At 41.7% G+C, this 16,805-nt stretch overlaps 2 protein-coding genes across 2 annotated transcripts in view; one reads left to right on the top strand and one right to left on the bottom strand.

Moving 5' to 3' along the window:
- LOC143284635 (uncharacterized) overlaps window positions 1-2,425 on the bottom strand; it is a 16,078-nt gene extending 13,653 nt beyond the window's left edge. The window contains exon 1 of the mRNA XM_076591508.1: window positions 2,229-2,425. The gene's annotated coding sequence lies outside the window, so the exon portion shown is untranslated. The remainder of the gene's footprint in view (window positions 1-2,228) is intronic.
- Window positions 152-16,805, top strand: part of LOC143284990 (uncharacterized) — a 22,133-nt gene continuing 5,479 nt past the window's right edge. Inside the window, exons 1-4 of the mRNA XM_076592153.1 lie at window positions 152-286; window positions 755-819; window positions 10,591-10,709; window positions 11,394-11,506. Coding sequence (XP_076448268.1) covers window positions 152-286; window positions 755-819; window positions 10,591-10,709; window positions 11,394-11,506 — 432 coding nt within the window. The remainder of the gene's footprint in view (window positions 287-754; window positions 820-10,590; window positions 10,710-11,393; window positions 11,507-16,805) is intronic.

The following is a 16,805-nucleotide window of genomic DNA, read 5'->3' as shown; positions in this document are numbered from 1 at the left end:
TATTGCAGTTTCTGTGAAGATTTTGCCCAACATGCCTGTTGAAGGACTCCCTTCGATGTTAGAAAGCATGCTGAATGCTATGCTGCAGGACATGAGGCTGTCCTCTTTTAAAATCGAAGGCAGAGGTGATCAAACTGTCGTCGTACTCAGAATGACAAGTACCGGTCGGCCCCCTGTTGCACAAGCTGAAGACTACAGTGCTGCTGTGTATCGCCGAAAGTGTCCGTCACAGATCAACAGAGACAAGAAGAAAGCCGAAGAATACAGACTGAACCAGGAGAAAAAGGCAAGTGGACGTGAATCGTCTCCTTCTGGTTTATTTTTTGCCAACCCCTCCCAGTCTATTTTATGCCGCTGACACGCTGACATCTTTTGATGCCGACATGTCTGTGTACGACCACCACCACCCTCCCTCTGCACCCCTGTCATCAAGCGACGCACGGCGTGACGACCAGCAGATCGATATGGCACACGGCGTCACAAATTCATGTGCAGTGACAGTCCTCCACGATGAAGCCACTGGTGCAGACACACAACGCGGTGCAGAAACGTGTGAGCTGGACGAGTTTCAGTTTCAGTTTCAGTAGCTCAAGGAGGCGTCACTGCGTTCGGACAAATCCATATACGCTACACCACATCTGCCAAGCAGATGCCTGACCAGCAGCGTAACCCAACGCGCTTAGTCAGGCCTTGAGTGAGCTGGACGAAATTGGCACAACTCTCATGCCCCAAAACACGAATATTATTGACCCAGGTGTGGACAGTTCTCCACATGACAGCGAACTTCCTGAACAGAAGCATGTTGATGTTCCGCCAGATGTCTGCCGACAGATTATGTCTTGTCTTGAGGAGTCGGCTAAGAAAATGGACAGTTTACTTAATACATTTAAAGACACAAATCCAAACGCTTGCAAAAGTGCTAGAAATGAAAATCCTGATCTTGATATATCATGATTAGTTTCGCTGTGTGATTCCTTTTCTTTTGCCGACCTATTTGAAAACAAAGATTGTGATTGTACAGACTTTGTATGATACTAATTATAACTAATCGCATGACGTGGATTCCATGTTTTGATCAAGTGTACAGCGCGTCACTTCTCATATTTTGTTACAATTCTGACATGTAACCCCCTTCCTCCACCCTACCCCTTTGTGAATGGGCAAAGCGAACCTGACCACAATAAATCGTTCGTTCGTTCGTTCGTTCGTTCTCTCTCTCTCTCTCTCTCTCTCTCTCTCTCTCTCTCTCTCTCTCTCTCTCTCTCTCTCTCTCTCTCTCTCTCTCTCTCTCTATCTGTCTGTCTATCAAAATATCTCCCACCTATTCCGCCTCGCTCCATTACACCCTACGCCTATTTTGTGATCTTTTGACACTTTATTCTCAAACCATATTAAGCTGAACATTTTTATCTCATTTCTTTACTATTTATTTCAACCTTCCTCACTTTCGCTTTCTTTCTTTCTTTCCTTCTTCCTTCCTCTCTTTCTTCTTTTTCTCTGTCTGTCGTTCCTTCCTTCTTCGGATACCGGAGGGGAGACAATTCTTTTTTCTTTTTTTTTTTCTTTTTTTTTCTCCTGTTAAGGTCATAGGGGTCAGATTCCCCTCGAAGATCCAGTTAAAAAGTTACATCAACCCTGTGTTGTCCATGGTCTCTCACGAATGATTTAACCAAGCACATAATTATTATTGTATATGGGTTATAAGCACACAACAGTACGCACGTATTAACGGGCGCATCCATTACATACGCCCACATGCGCGCGCGCGCACACGCACACGTACATGCACAGCGAAAGAGACAGACAGACAGACAGACAGACAGGCAGACAGACAGAGACAAAATACTATTAGCTAGTCAGTTTACATTCTTATGTCAGTTCACACAGAAAAGATTTTGCACACACACACGCGCGCACGCACGCACACACGCACGCACGTATATGTACGCACACAGCGGGTGACGAAGAGGCAGACTCATAGACACATAGATACACACAGACACACATACAGACACACAGATACATGCAGACACACAGAATAACACACACACACACACACACACACACACACACACACACACACACACACACATAGTCATCTCACTTTTGGTTTTTTTAGTCCCCCTTGCTTTATACTGACAGCTTTGCAATCATGTCTACAAATCTTTTTTCAAACAAGCACACCATCGAGCAAATAGGCTACTTCAATCGCTTTGTCAGTCACTTACCTGTATGCACTTCACAAGTTGCTTGATTACTTTTTAATTAACAACCTCTTTTCCAGTCTAAACTTTCTGTTTTCTCTTGGTATGATGTTGTTGTTGTTGTTGTTTTTCTCTCTCTCTCTCTCTTTGTTTCTAAGTCCTAATCTTTTTCTCCAACCCGGAGTCGCTAAAAGGTGTCCTAAAATGGTGACCCGAAAATCTCAAAAGACAGAAGGCTATCTCTTGACAAAGACTGTCGGTGTGCTCGTATCGATCTCATGTACACACGTGATGTTGCAGGGAGTGCTGATTGCAAGGTAGTCATCGATCCTTTCTAATTAATAAGTTCGTGTATGTATGTATGTATGTGTCTCGTCTGGCTGCGTTATGCGATCGCCTGCTGTGTGTTTTATCAATTTCAAAGATGACAACACAGGTGGGTCAGAGGGGGGGGGGGGCGGGGGGGGGGTCTTTTTTTAGGGGAGGGCAGAATGGAGGTGTGGACAACGGGAGATGTAGGTGGGGGGGGGGGGGGAGTTGGTGTGGTGAAGTGGGGGTAGAGTAGGAGAGGAGAGGTGGGAGGGGGGTGGGGGTGGGGGGGGCTGGTGAGATTCCGTTTGTACATTCTTTAAATCTGTGTTGCTTATGCTTATGTTTTCTTGATGGTGATGGTGGTGGTGGTGGTGGTAATTACGGTGGGAGTGACAATGTGTGTGTGTGTGTGTGTGGTGAAGAAATCTATTTATGTCAATGCATAAATCTCTCTCTCTCTCTCTCTCTCTCTCTATATATATATATATATATATATATATATCTATATATATATCTATCTATCTATATATATATATATATATATATGTATGTATGTGTGTGTGTGTGTGTGTGTCGTGTGTGTATATATATACATACATATATTTTTTATATATTGATACATATATAAATACATATATTGATATACATGTGTGTGACCTATACACAGATAGATATATGTATAGTTTCAGTGTCAGCTTCAATGAGGTGTTAAAGCGTGCGGGTATATTCATATACGCTACACCACATCTGCTGAAAAAGGGGGTTTTGCAATGGGAAATCATTTACAGCTTAGTCTTTTGTGAAGAACCGTAACTCTCAAACTAGGAGTCAAAATTGCACTGGTTCTTCGTGACACAACCTTGGGAGCTGGTTGGCCTTTGGGAACCATCCCAAAGTCGACACTCATAAAGCTCTCCAGGCCGAGAGAGTGAGGATGTAACCTGGGCAAGACATTCTCCACTATAATCAAATTTTAGCTCAGACGGTTGCCTTCACTGCCGTCCTGATGATAGGGCTGTTCTTTACGCTTCCTTTCAAAATGGTTATATCGGGCATCACCCAAACCCTGGTGATGCAGACGCTTGCCTTGATGGTAAGAAAAATCTGGCGGTACTCTCAAACACGCAGGTGGTTAACAATCTTCTTCTTTTTCGTTCGTGGGCTGCAAATCCCGTTCACTCGTATGTACACGAATGGGGTTTTAAGTGTATGACCGTTTTTACCCCGCCATGTAGGCAGCCATACCACCGTTTTCGGGGATGACAATCGATTGGTCCCGGTCTTCCCGTATGAGCACATTGTAACGCTCAACACACGTTGGGAGCCAGCCACGGGCCGAACAATTCCCGATCGGGCTCGAACCCATGTCCCCCCAGTCGTCAGTCTGTGAAGCTGACCACTGCACCATCGTGGTGGTTTGTTCTCAGACATGTTTGATCACGTCTCTCCTCTCCTTCAGGCTTTACACTGGCTCTCAGTACAAGCAAAAAAAAAAATACAGAGTCGTCTCTCCTTGTTTCAAGTCCATTGAGGCTTCTGGTCCACAGTATCTTTATGATCTTATTCATCCTTACATACCCTCACGCCAACTCCGCTGTTCTTCTGACACCCGTAAGCGAACCAAAACGTATGGCCAACGCAGTTTTTCATCCCAAGCTCCCGTTCTTTGGAATCAACTTCCTCAGCCTCTCCGTCACTCATCTTCGCCGCAATCTTTCAAATCCAGTCTGAAGAACCACCTCTTCCCCTCCTGAATAATTCTCAACAGCTCATCCCTTTCCAGTAGGAACTAAAATGACAATTAGTGAGTGAGTGAGTTTTAATAGTTTCAGAATTTGTTGGTTGTGTTTTTGATTGTGTACTATTTACGATTACTTGCATGTGTGCGTGCGCGTGTGCTTGTGTGTATTATTGGTGAGTGTGTGTGTGGGGCGGGGGGAAAACGAATGACGTTTGGTATATTTTTCATTTTTGATATTTGCATATGTGTTCCATTTGTAAACACCGAGGGCTAATTTTCAAGATTAGGTGTAAATGCCCATAATAATGATAATAACAATAATGATGATGATGATAATACTAATACTACTACTAATACTACTACTAATAATAATGATGATGATGATGATGATGATGATTCTCTCCCGGAGCTGGTTTTCCGGAGTTCTAAGGTTCCGAAGGTCTGTGTGTGTTCCTTCAGTTCACGATTCCTACGTATCATTGATCATTGGTCCTTCACACTACACCTACACAGCTATGTGGGAGTGTGTTTCAAAGGCCGTGCACGTGTTAGAAACGAGTGTGCCGAAGACACATCGTAACAGATGTGGACAAATCAATGACGAGCTGATATTTTATTCTGTAGGACGGATCGAATCGGCTGACGTTTCTGATTAATCAGTGAAAAACGCATGTTTGTGTGTGTGTGTGTGTGTGTGTGTGTGTGTGTGTGTGTGTGTGTGTGTGTGTGTGTGTGTGTGTGTGTGTGTGTGTGTGTGTGTGTGTGTGTGTGTGTGTCTGTGTCTGTGTGTCTGTGTGTCTGTGTGTGCGTGTGTCTGTGTGTGTGCGTGCGTGCATTCATGCGTGCGTGTGTGTCTGTGTGCGTTTGTGTGTCTGTCTGTGTGCCTGTGTATGTTCGTCTGTATGCGTGTGCTTGTGTGTGTGCTTGCATGCGTACGCGCGAGTCTTTATTGTTTGTTTTGTTTTGTTGTTGTTTGTTTGTTTGTTTGTTTGTGTGTCTGTCTGTCTGTCTGTGTGTGTCTGTGTCTGTATCTGTGTCTATGTGTGTATATGTGTTTTAAATGTGTATAAAGCTGAGATGCACAGTGTCTATGGAAACTGTATATGCACGCGTGCATACAGCTCTCACTTGGTTGCTGGACCAACTGCAACCTTATGTCAATCTGTGATATGAGCCGAGCGTTGGGCCTATATAATATAATATAATATGATATGATATAATATGATAAAATATGACATAATGTAATGTAATATGATATAACAGGACTTGAACCTAGTATTTCCCCGCGAGATGTTGGGAATGACATCATAACGATTCAACTTTCTACATAAATGTGATTTTTGTTCAGGTATTTAACAATGCTTTACCGTCACATAGGGAGTATGAAAACTGGACCGAACAATTTTGGTGTTTGTTTTGTTGCAACCTTTTTAGAATGTTCTTAATTTCATGCCTGCTCATTTGTTCATCTGTTTGCGTCAGCATCCTTTCGCATGCGAGATTGCACTAAAAATAGATTCTTGGTTTCGAAGAAGACACTCAGAATTTGAAAAGATTATTTCAAAAACCGAGTGAAAGAAGAAAATATCAACCAGCCAAGTAAACACACTGACACACACACGCGCGCGCGCGCACACACACACACACACACACACACACACACACACACACACACACACACACACACACCACACTTACTCACTCACTCACTCACTGACAAACACGTACATTCACATATATTTTGAACCAGTACTGTGCCATCACCTTCACCATCTATTGTTGATGTCTTCGCTAACGTCACTGTCATTATCATGATCGTCGTTGTGGTCACCCTCCATTTCTCACCCCACCCCACCCCCCTCTCCCGCGCAGCCACCCCCCTCTCTCTCTCCCTCTCTCTCTTTGTCTCTCTCTCTCTCTCATTTTTCTCTTAGACTTGCATTGGGAAAAGACAACAAACCAACTCCGATGACAAAGGAAAAGGAATAAAAAATAAGGGGGACTTCCCACGCCTTCTCACATACTGCTCAAACTGACAGTTTACTACGATAAGTCAAAGTAGTGATAGCAGCAGTAGTATTTCGAAATGGAGGGGGAGGGGGGGGGGGCATATTGCTGCCAGAGAAATGTGGTTCTACGGTAAGGTGGAGTGCAGTGATCGTAAATGAATATAGATACCTTGGGGGTATTTTTCTCCACGGGTTTAACTTTTTCATACTGTCAAGAAGGAATGGCTTTGAAAGCAGAAAGAGTGTCTTTGGAATTCTAAAATTTCTATGGTCGTTTGGAGAGAATCGCCTTAAACTTTTCTTTAAAAATTTAGCGTTCGACGCTCAGATTCAACCCATTCTGACATAATTATGGCTGTGAGTTTGGGGCCTGACAGCTAACCACATTGTTATTGAAAGAGTGCACCTGCTTGCCATCAAACGCTTCCTGAATGTTAGCATAAAGGCACCAAGTGCACTTGTATACTCCGAAACAGCTAGATTTGTACATCCTAACCTTTACAAGGTGTATAAATATCGGCTAAATCTCGACATGGATGGATGAAAATCGAATCCCTAAAATTCTACAAAACACCCTGTGCCCTTCGCTGTAAAGGTTAAGAGAACTGGGTGACAAATGTATCGTTTTCGTTGTACAGATATGGGTTCCAACATTTAGATCATGTTGTTGATTCTGATGTGAAAGCATCGAACTTAAAGTACGGTGAATCATTCAATCACTTTTTGGAGGGTTCGACCAAACATGCATGTTTCACGGTGATGAATTATGTTCACCCTGTTTACATAATTATGTGTTATTCCATTGTGCCTGTATCCCCTAGTTCTCGCTCCCCTACCCCCGATCCACCCCCTTCACACGGGCAAAATGGCCTTGTCTTTAAATGTTTAAGCTCGAGTTCCAGCCCGAACTGTGGCAGTGTTGTGTGCGTGGGTACATGTGTGTCATGTGTGCTGGCGCGCGCGCAACTGAACAACCTTTCGAATGCATTGGAAGTAATTTTCCCTGGGACCTTCGAAAACATACAATAATAATAATAATAATAATAATAGTATTAATAGTAATTAATAATAATAATAAATAAATAAATAAATCTCAAGATGTATCGGCGTGAGAAATATCCAGTTCTGTCTACTTGACTGTTGATTTTTGACTCACTTGTATAAGCAAGGTGAGTCTATGTAATAAACCGGTGTTCGGTTGTATCCGTGCGTGCGTGCGTGTGTGTATGTGTGTGTGTGTGTGTGTGTTGTGGGAGCGAGGGAATGTATGTGTGTGCATGCGTGTTTGTGTCTGTCTGTCTGTCTGTCTGTCTGTCTCTCTCTCTCTCTCTCTCTCTCTCTCTGTAGGGGGGATTAGTGTATGATTGTCACTGTGTGTGGATTATGAAAGCCATGTGCGAGTGTACTCACACAAATGCATGTAAGTGCACATTTTTGTTGTCGAGTAGATGTGTGCGCGTGTGTGTGTCTGTGTGCGTGTATGTGTGTGTGTGTGTGTGTGAGTTTGTGTGTGCGTGTGTGTGTGTGTGTGTGTGTGTGTAATAATAATTAGTGTTTATATAGCCCTAAATTTTGTGCAGAGACAAATCAAAGCGCTTTTACACACCTGTCAGTCACACGTATGTATAAATCTAAACTGGGGACAAACAGAAAACAAGAGGCAGAGGAGGGAGGCTGTCTTGGGAAGAGGTGGGTGTTTCGGTACAAAATGTCACAACGGCATAAAATAATAATAATAATAGTAATAATAATAATAATGGATACTTATATAGCACACTATCCAGAAATCTGCTCTAGGTGCTTTACAAAAACGCTTTTGATAACATAAAACATTATATCTATGTTACATACACACACCAAAATGTGACCACACACACACACACACACACACACACACACACACACACACACACACACACACACACACGCACGCACGCACGCACGCACGCACGCACACACACACACACACACACACACACTGCATACATACATATTAACATGCATGTGTATCTAACAGCTACCCTAACACATACGCACACACAGGCAGGCACAAACTTACATAAACACACGCACACACGATACACATTCATATACATGCATGTAGTTGTGGACCTGCCACAATTGAACTTATTGCTGAGGGAAAAGGTGAGTTTTGAGACGAGATTTAAAAGATGTCGCAATTTGTTCGCGGTCCTGACTCGTCAGTTGTGTAAAGTACAGTTGAAGAGGTAAAGGGGGTAGGAGGAAATCGCGTGCTTTTATGTTCAGCATGGGGCATGGGTTTGTCTGTCAAGAGTTGGCCCTTCATTTATTTATGTTGTCTGTTTACTTCATTTTTATGCTGTTTTACACAAACCTACTTCTACTACAATAAATAACAATGTACATTTATATAGCGCACTTTCTCTGTAGGAGCTCAGGGCGCTTTACATGAAAGAAAAATATTACAATTTTCATGAATCATTTATGACCACTCTTTCTCAACCCCCCCACCCCCACCCCTCTCCCCACACACACACACACACCCCAACACACACACACACTCTCTGTCTCTGTCTCTGTCTCTCTCTCTCTCTCCAATAAAATGGTCCTCATGTTCAATGTACTCAAAAACATGTCACCACCACACCTCAGTGACCTTGTTCAACGGGCATCAGAGCGTTACGATTCAGATAATTATATTCTGCCTCGTGTGCGCATCGATTTGTACAAATCTAGCTTTGCATTTTTTGGACGATCTGTTTGGAACTTTCTTCCTTCGTTCAATAAGACGTGCGATTCATTACTTTCCTTCAAATCAAGCATACGAAAACTGCTCCACAAACAATAGGCCCACAAAGCTTTTTTTTTTAACCAGCTAAAAAAGACAGAAAATCATGGTTTTTTGTGAAGTTTGTATCTATACCTTTACATGCAATGAATTTATTTTATTTCTACCTATGTGCGTTAATGTTTTTACTTGTTCGCCTGTTAATTGGATGCTATTACCTGTAACATCTGCATCAGCAAGTTAATCACTTTTGTATATGTACAATGTTAAAGTTGTGTTTCTCTGTTCTCTTTATGTCCGCTATATGTTTCTCAGTTCGGTCATGTCTCTGTATGTGCGTAAGTGTGTGTGTGTGTGTGTGTGTGTGTGTGTGTGTGTGTGTGTGTGTGTGTGTGTTCGGTGGAGTGAGTGTGGGCATGTGTATGGATATGAATGTGTGAATGCGTTGGTTTTATTACTTTTTACGATGTTGTGATGATGATGGTGACTACTATTCGTAGTAGTAGCAGTAGATGTAGCAGTGTTAACAACATTATTATTGTTGTGTCGTTATCGTCAATGTTGTTATTGTTATTGTTGTCACAAGGACAGACTGGAAGACTGGACGATGCCTAAAATCTTTATCCTTGAGTAATAAAGTTTTTGAATCTCTCCCTTTCCCTTTCCCACTCTTCATGCATCCAAAGTGAGCTGACATGGGTGATCTGCACGTTTGGTTACTGCGACAGTCAGCCATCTGCTGCTGTTATCTTGTTTGTTTGGCTGTTGTTTCTTGTTGTTGCTGTTGTTTGTTTGTTGTTGTATTTGTGTTGTTGTTGTTTGTTGTTGTTGCTGTTGTTGTTGTTGTTTGTTGTTGTATTTGTGTTGTTGTTGTTGTGTGTTGTTGCTGTTGTTGTTGTGTGTGTTGTGTTTTCTTTAATGCGTGTTGTGTTTTCTTCCTTTTTTTTTTATAGATCGATGGGTAAATTATACACTCACTCGTTCGCTACCAATTTGTGCCACCTGCCACCTCGTTCACACACATAGTCAAGAGTTGGCCCTTCATTTATTTATGTTGTCTGTTTACTTCTTTTATTTGTGTTGTCTTCAATTATTTATTTATGTTGTCTGATTATTTCATTTATCTATGTTGTCTGATTACTTCATTTATTTATGTTGTCTGTTTACTTCATTCCTATGCTGTTTTACACAAACCACCACCTACTACTACTATCAATCAATAATAATGTACATTTATATAGCGCACTTTCTCTGTAGGAGCTCAGGGCGCTTTACATGAAAGAAAAATATTACAAGTTTCATGAATCATTTATAACCACTCTTTCTCAACACCCCCCCCACCCCCCACACCCCCTCACCACCATCCCCCCCCCCCCACACACACACACACACACCCCAACACACACACACACACACACACACACTCTCTCTCTGTCTCTCTCTCTGTCTCTCTCTCTGTCTCCCTCTCTCTCTCTCTCTCCCTTTCCCTTTCCCACTCTTCACGCATCCAAAGTGAGCTGATATGCGTGATGTGCGCGTTGGCTACTGCGACAGTCAGACATCAGCTGCCGATCGCTACCAATTGGTACCGCCTGTCACCACATTCACACACAACCTGAAATTGTTCGCTGGCTTGTTGTCATTTTCCAGTTCTTCCACCAGCTTGTACCTAGGTAGGCCGCTGAATTTTCTGGCTATGGTTTTGCTTTTAATGATTTGTAGTGATCTGTTTGCCTGTCTGCCTGCCTGTCTGTGAGCATATCTGAATTTAGTCTCGTTGACTTAAATTCTGCCAACCTCCCACCCTCACCCCCTTCTCACTGTGCCCCCAGCTGGGGCGTGTCCAAGCTACGTGGCCCTTTCCAACTTTTTTCATGTGTGTGTTATTTGCTTTTTTTGCTTTTTTTTTTTTTGCTTTTTTTTTCTCAAGGCCTGACTAAGCGCGTTGGGTTAGGCTGCTGGTCAGGCATCTGCTTGGCAGATGTGGTGTAGCGTATATGGATTTGTCCGAATGCAGTGACGTCTCCTTGAGAAACTGAAACTGTTGTTGTTGTTTGTTTTTGTTTTTTGTTGTTGTTTTTTTTGTTGTTGTTTTGTTTTTGTTTTTGTTTTTTTTTGTAGAACAGATTTTCTTTTTTCGTCCTTGACAGTGATAATGAATATGCTGCCATGAAAATGCCACAGCGTCCCTCGATATCGCAATAACCTTCGGATTGAGCCTTTCTTTCTTCATTTTCTGACGCCAGGGGTATGGGCAAAGTATATATATATATATATAGTTTGTGTGTGTGTGTGTCGGACAAGAGTACGGGGGTGGCTTTTTTTATTATTTACCAATAACTGTGTTTGTTCAACAGGAGCTCATCACAGGAGAGTGAAGGATGCACGTGTACTCAAGAAAAAGATTGCTGAGGCTCGTAGTGATGCTGCTGATGGCATTTGTACTGGTGACATGTTACCAGTTCTTCAGGTGAGTTCATTTGATGTCTTGTTTTTGAGACAAGAGCCAAGAGAGGGAGGCACAACTCTGTTCGTCGACCCAGACTCGTTGTGTCGTCTGGTTTTGGGGTTTTTTTGTGTGTTGTTGGGTTGTTGTTGTTGTTGTTTTTTGGGGGAGGGGGGGGGGGCATGGGGAGGTTGTCGTTTTTCAGTGGATATAGCCGGTCTATATCCTTCTGAGTCTGCGAGGAGTTGTGTGTACATGGCAAGATGTTGCATTTTCGCCGTCATCGTTTTCTGTGTGTTCTGTGACTTGTTTTCTGTGACTTTTGCTGTTGGTAAAGATGGACTTCGCAAACCCGCCATGTTTTCTAGCCTACGATATTCACGTGAGGTTTTACTTGGATTTCGTTTTAACGCCCCCGTGAAGTTTGACATGAAATTGAAATTGATTGATTTGTCTGACTACGTCAATAAAGAAAAACAAAGGCGAAAGAAGAGAAGGTCGAGAGGAGGAGTGAGAGAAAGACTGAAAAGGAGAGGTAGCTAACATCCCCTCCCAACTATAACTTTATCTATTGTGCGATATTTATACAAAATGGACGACGTAACAGCTTTAATTCAATATGGTGACTTTAGACGAAGTAACTAGCTGTTTTTTCACGGAATGGTGGCTCTCTGGGCAATCTGGGGACATTTCCTTGCCAGGATTCGCCACTGTGAGGGTGGACAGAGACAGCGACAAGGCAGAAAAGTGCTTTCGTAAGGATTTCATTTAAAGATTTTCTAGTGCTTTTAATACTTTTGAACCTTTTGTACTTCTCCAACGTTTGACAAAAATGAATGGAAACGCAAGTTTTCTATTGATTCAAGATTTTTTAAAGGGTATGAAAGTGTGATTGTTGATGGCTGCCTGTCTGATGAGATTGTGCTCAACACAGGGGCTCCACAGGGATGTGTCCTGTCTCCCACATTATTTTCCATCTATCACTTTTTAAACTTGTAGTCGATATGGCTCTGGTCTGACTTCTGAAAGACGAGGACTCTTTAGCTACATATTTTACCCAAAGTTCTGTTCCTTTTTTTCTCTTTTTTTTTCTCTCAAGGCCTGACTAAGCGCGTTGGGTTACGCTGCTGGTCAGGCATCTGCTTGGCAGATGTGGTGTAGCGTATATGGATTTGTCCGAACGCAGTGACGCCTCCTTGAGCTACTGAAACTGAAACTGAAACAGAGACAGCTACTTAGAAATGAATGTTGGTAAAACAAAGGAATTAGTAACGGAAGAAAGACACATAACAGTTTTGCATCCGCGACACTAAACGATGATAATGTGGAAGTTGTGCCGTGTTTTAAAAATTTAGGTACAACAACTGACATTAATTAACTAATATGTTGGCATGTCGAACCTTCGTGTTTTTTTTTATTGTTAACAAATCTGCTGTGATGCTGGTAGTGCAACGTCCGTCCTTTCCTCTCTCCAAACCCTTTCCCGTCATGATCGTGTGAGTGTTTTAATTCAATGATGGAATGAATGTCTCCACTTTTGAAAATTACTCTCTCTTAAAATAAGTTATTTTCTTCACGACGAACCTGAAGGCGAATTTCTGTACTCTGTTTCAGACAATACAGTGATTGATTGATTGAGAGGTCAAAATGATTTCAAGATCGGCAATAAAATGGGTTGGGTCACTATGGTTATGATCAGTAGTAAAACTCCGTGACGAAATGATTTACCCGTGTTGTCGCGCGGTCTCGAACCTGAATGGGTTTTCAAAAGCAGCAACGGCGGTGTCATCTTCACACAGTGTCATCTTCACACAGTGTCATCTTCACCCTGTGTCATCTTCACGCGGTGTCATATTCACCCGTGTCATGTCATCTTCACGCGGTGTCATCTTCACCCGGTGTCATGTCATCTTCACCCGGTGTCATCTTCACCCAGTGTCATGTCATCTTCACCCGGTGTCATGTCATCTTCACCCGGTGTCATGTCATCTTCACCCGGTGTCATGTCATCTTCACCCGGTGTCATGTCATCATCACCCGGTGTCATCTTCACCCGGTGTCATGTCATCTTCACGCGGTGTCATCTTCACCCGGTGTCATATTCACCCGGTGTCATGTCATCTTCACCCGGTGTCATGTCATCATCACCCGGTGTCATGTCATCTTCACGCGGTGTCATCATCACCCGGTGTCATGTCCTCATCACCCGGTGTCATGTCATCATCACCCGGTGTCATGTCATCTTCACCCGGTGTCATGTCATCATCACCCGGTGTCATCTTCACCCGGTGTCATGTCATCTTCACGCGGTGTCATCTTCACCCGGTGTCATGTCATCTTCACCCGGTGTCATCTTCACCCGGTGTCATGTCATCATCACCCGGTGTCATGTCATCATCACCCGGTGTCATGTCATCTTCACCCGGTGTCATCTTCACGCAGTGTCATCTTCACACAGTGTCATCTTCACGCAGTGTCATATTCACCCGGTGTCATGTCATCTTCACCCGGTGTCATGTCATCTTCACCCGGTGTCATGTCATCTTCACCCGGTGTCATCTTCACCCGGTGTCATGTGGTTTAAATAATCTTTATTTATTCAACAATACACATGATAACAATGCAATGAATGACAAAAGAGCATCAACAAGCTTAAAGCTTATACTGTGCTCACAACGTTGCACTTCAATTTTATCATGACGGCTGATGAACCATATTATGACTTGTATCAAATAATATTCATAAACAGTAAGTAATGAAATAATGAAATAAAACAAATAAACAAACAGTAAATAATATAGTAAAATAATGCTGATATCAATATTAACATAAGATTAAATTTATTATCACCAAAGTAATGGGCCTAATAGAAGAAAAACACGAAGAAGAAGAAGAACATTTAGAGGAATGGTGGGTAAGGTGGTGGGGGAGGGGGAACAGAGGGGAGAGGAGAAATTCTAACAGATAATTGGCCAGTCCATTCAACTTTGAATATTTGGTCAGTCAAATAAATCCAACATAAATTTTACGAATAGAATCATGTTGTACCCTTTCTTCACAATACTTTCTAAGCTAAAATCTATTTGAATCGGAGATAAACTGGTGAACAGTTTGAAATTTGAATATATTTGTATGATTTTGGAGAACAGGATCTCCACGCAACAGAGTTTTAACGTGAATGTAGTTTGGAGATAAATTTAAGATTGTGTTTGCCCGAGCCATATAAAAGTCTTCACAAAATAATAAATAATGTTCAGCAGTTTTGCTTGCAGTGCCACAAGCACAAAGTGGGTCGTTTATTAAATGTCTGTTGAACATATCTTCTCTTAAGTCACTAATCCCTAGACGAAGTCGACAGTGAATGATTTGTTCCTTCCGTTTACCAAAGTAATAATAGCTAGGCACAACAGCATCGTTAGCACACAGGTAATGTTTAAGCTGGCTTAAGGAATTGCTGGTTTTAACATAATCAGGTAGAGAATTCCAGAGATAAGTAGTAGATGGTATGAATGATTTCCGATAGAGTTCAGTGTGAAATCTTGGTACGGTGCGTTCCAATGACCTGCGTCTATGGTAAGGGTTATTGTCTGAAACAAGACCAGGAACAAGATCATTTTTAGGTAGTTAGGGGATAGACTGTTAACCATCTTGAAATAATGCACAAGTTAGTGTCTTTTCCTTCTTTCCTTAAGTGTACAGAACCCTGATTCTTGGTATATTTTTGGTGGCTTGTCCCACGAACAGCTCCAGTTATGGTTCTTAATGCTTCAAGCTGTAAATTTTCCAGAGAATCTGATTGTGCATTTGTGCAATTATCCCAAACAATATCAGCATAGTCAAAATGTGGTAATATGAATGATTTGTACATGATTTCTAATGCTCTCCTATTTAACTTGTACTTATACGTCTTAAGACAAGAAACCAACATAGTTACAGCATTGATTATACTTTTAATATGTTCCTCCCATTTACAGTTGCTTTGGAGTATGACGCCTAGATGTTTATGTGTGTCTGTACTTTGTAATGGTGTGATGCCAAAAGTAAGAGGTAAAATTGTGTCAGTGTTTCGAGAAAAATTTAATAACTCTGTTTTCCCCTCATTAAATTTGACTTTCCATCGCTTAGCCCAAGAATCTATCTTTTCTAAGTCAGAATTGAGTGTTTGTGCACGGATGTTTGGGTTGTTTAGTGCTAAGGACATACTTGTATCATCTGCAAATAGCTTAATGTTTGAATGGATGTTGTATACAATATCATTGATATAGATAAGGAATAATAGTGGACCAAGTACAGAGTCTTGAGGAACACCTGCGGGTATTCCTTTGTAATCAGACTTATCACTCTTTATAACAACTGCTTGGATACGGTTAGAGAGGTAATCGGAAAACCAGTCAAGTAATTTGCCTCGTATGCCATTCGCTCTTAACTTCAGAAGAAGTCCCTTATACCAAACTCGATCAAAAGCTTTAGATATATCAAAGTACACAGCCTGGGTTGTGACTCCATTATCAAAAGATGAGCATAAGTCATTATAAATACAGAGCAACTGATTTACTGTCGAATCACCAGGAATAAAACCTGACTGGGAAGGAGACAAAATATGATTTGATGAAAAAAACCTTGTAAACTTGCTTATGGATGCATCTCTCAAGGACTTTACCAACACAGCTAAGTAAAGAGATTGGACGGTAATTACTACAAAGTTCCTTCGAAGCTTTTTTATACAGAGGATTTACATGTGCTGTTTTCCATATCAGAGGAAATTTTGATTCATGAAGGCTTTTGTTGAAAATCCTAGTTAGTGGGTCTAGAATGGCTGGCAATGAGGCCATTAACAATCTATTATGGACAAGATCTGGCCCTACTGCTTTATTTTTATTTAGATTTAGAATAACACCTTCAACATCAGAAGTAGTAAGCGCTGTCTGTAAGTTGTAAGTCAAGGAATGGAATATCAGGTCAATCTTTTTCGCTGTCTTCAAGAGTGGATTCTGAAATGAAAAAGTTGTTAAAAACATCAGCTTTACCTTTGTTTTTAGAATAGACAATACCATTAGATATAATAGGGGGAATTTCATCTGACCCAACACCTTTCTTTCTCAAAAATGACTTAACACGTTTCCACCATTCTTTTGTTCCAAAATTGGATGAAGTTGATATCTTATTTTCTAAATTGGTGATATACTCAAGCTGTCTTTGTTTTTCTCTATATGTAACATAGTTCCTAAAACGCCGAAATTGTTGCCAGTCTTCTGGTTTGTTAGTTTGTTTAGCTAATTTATGAATTATTTTACGTTCCTCTATTAGCAACCTAATTTCATCT

The sequence above is a fragment of the Babylonia areolata genome, chromosome 8, assembly GCF_041734735.1.
Source record: "Babylonia areolata isolate BAREFJ2019XMU chromosome 8, ASM4173473v1, whole genome shotgun sequence".
NCBI classification, from domain to species: domain Eukaryota; kingdom Metazoa; phylum Mollusca; class Gastropoda; order Neogastropoda; family Buccinidae; genus Babylonia; species Babylonia areolata.
This window is presented reverse-complemented; position numbering and strand designations above follow the sequence as displayed.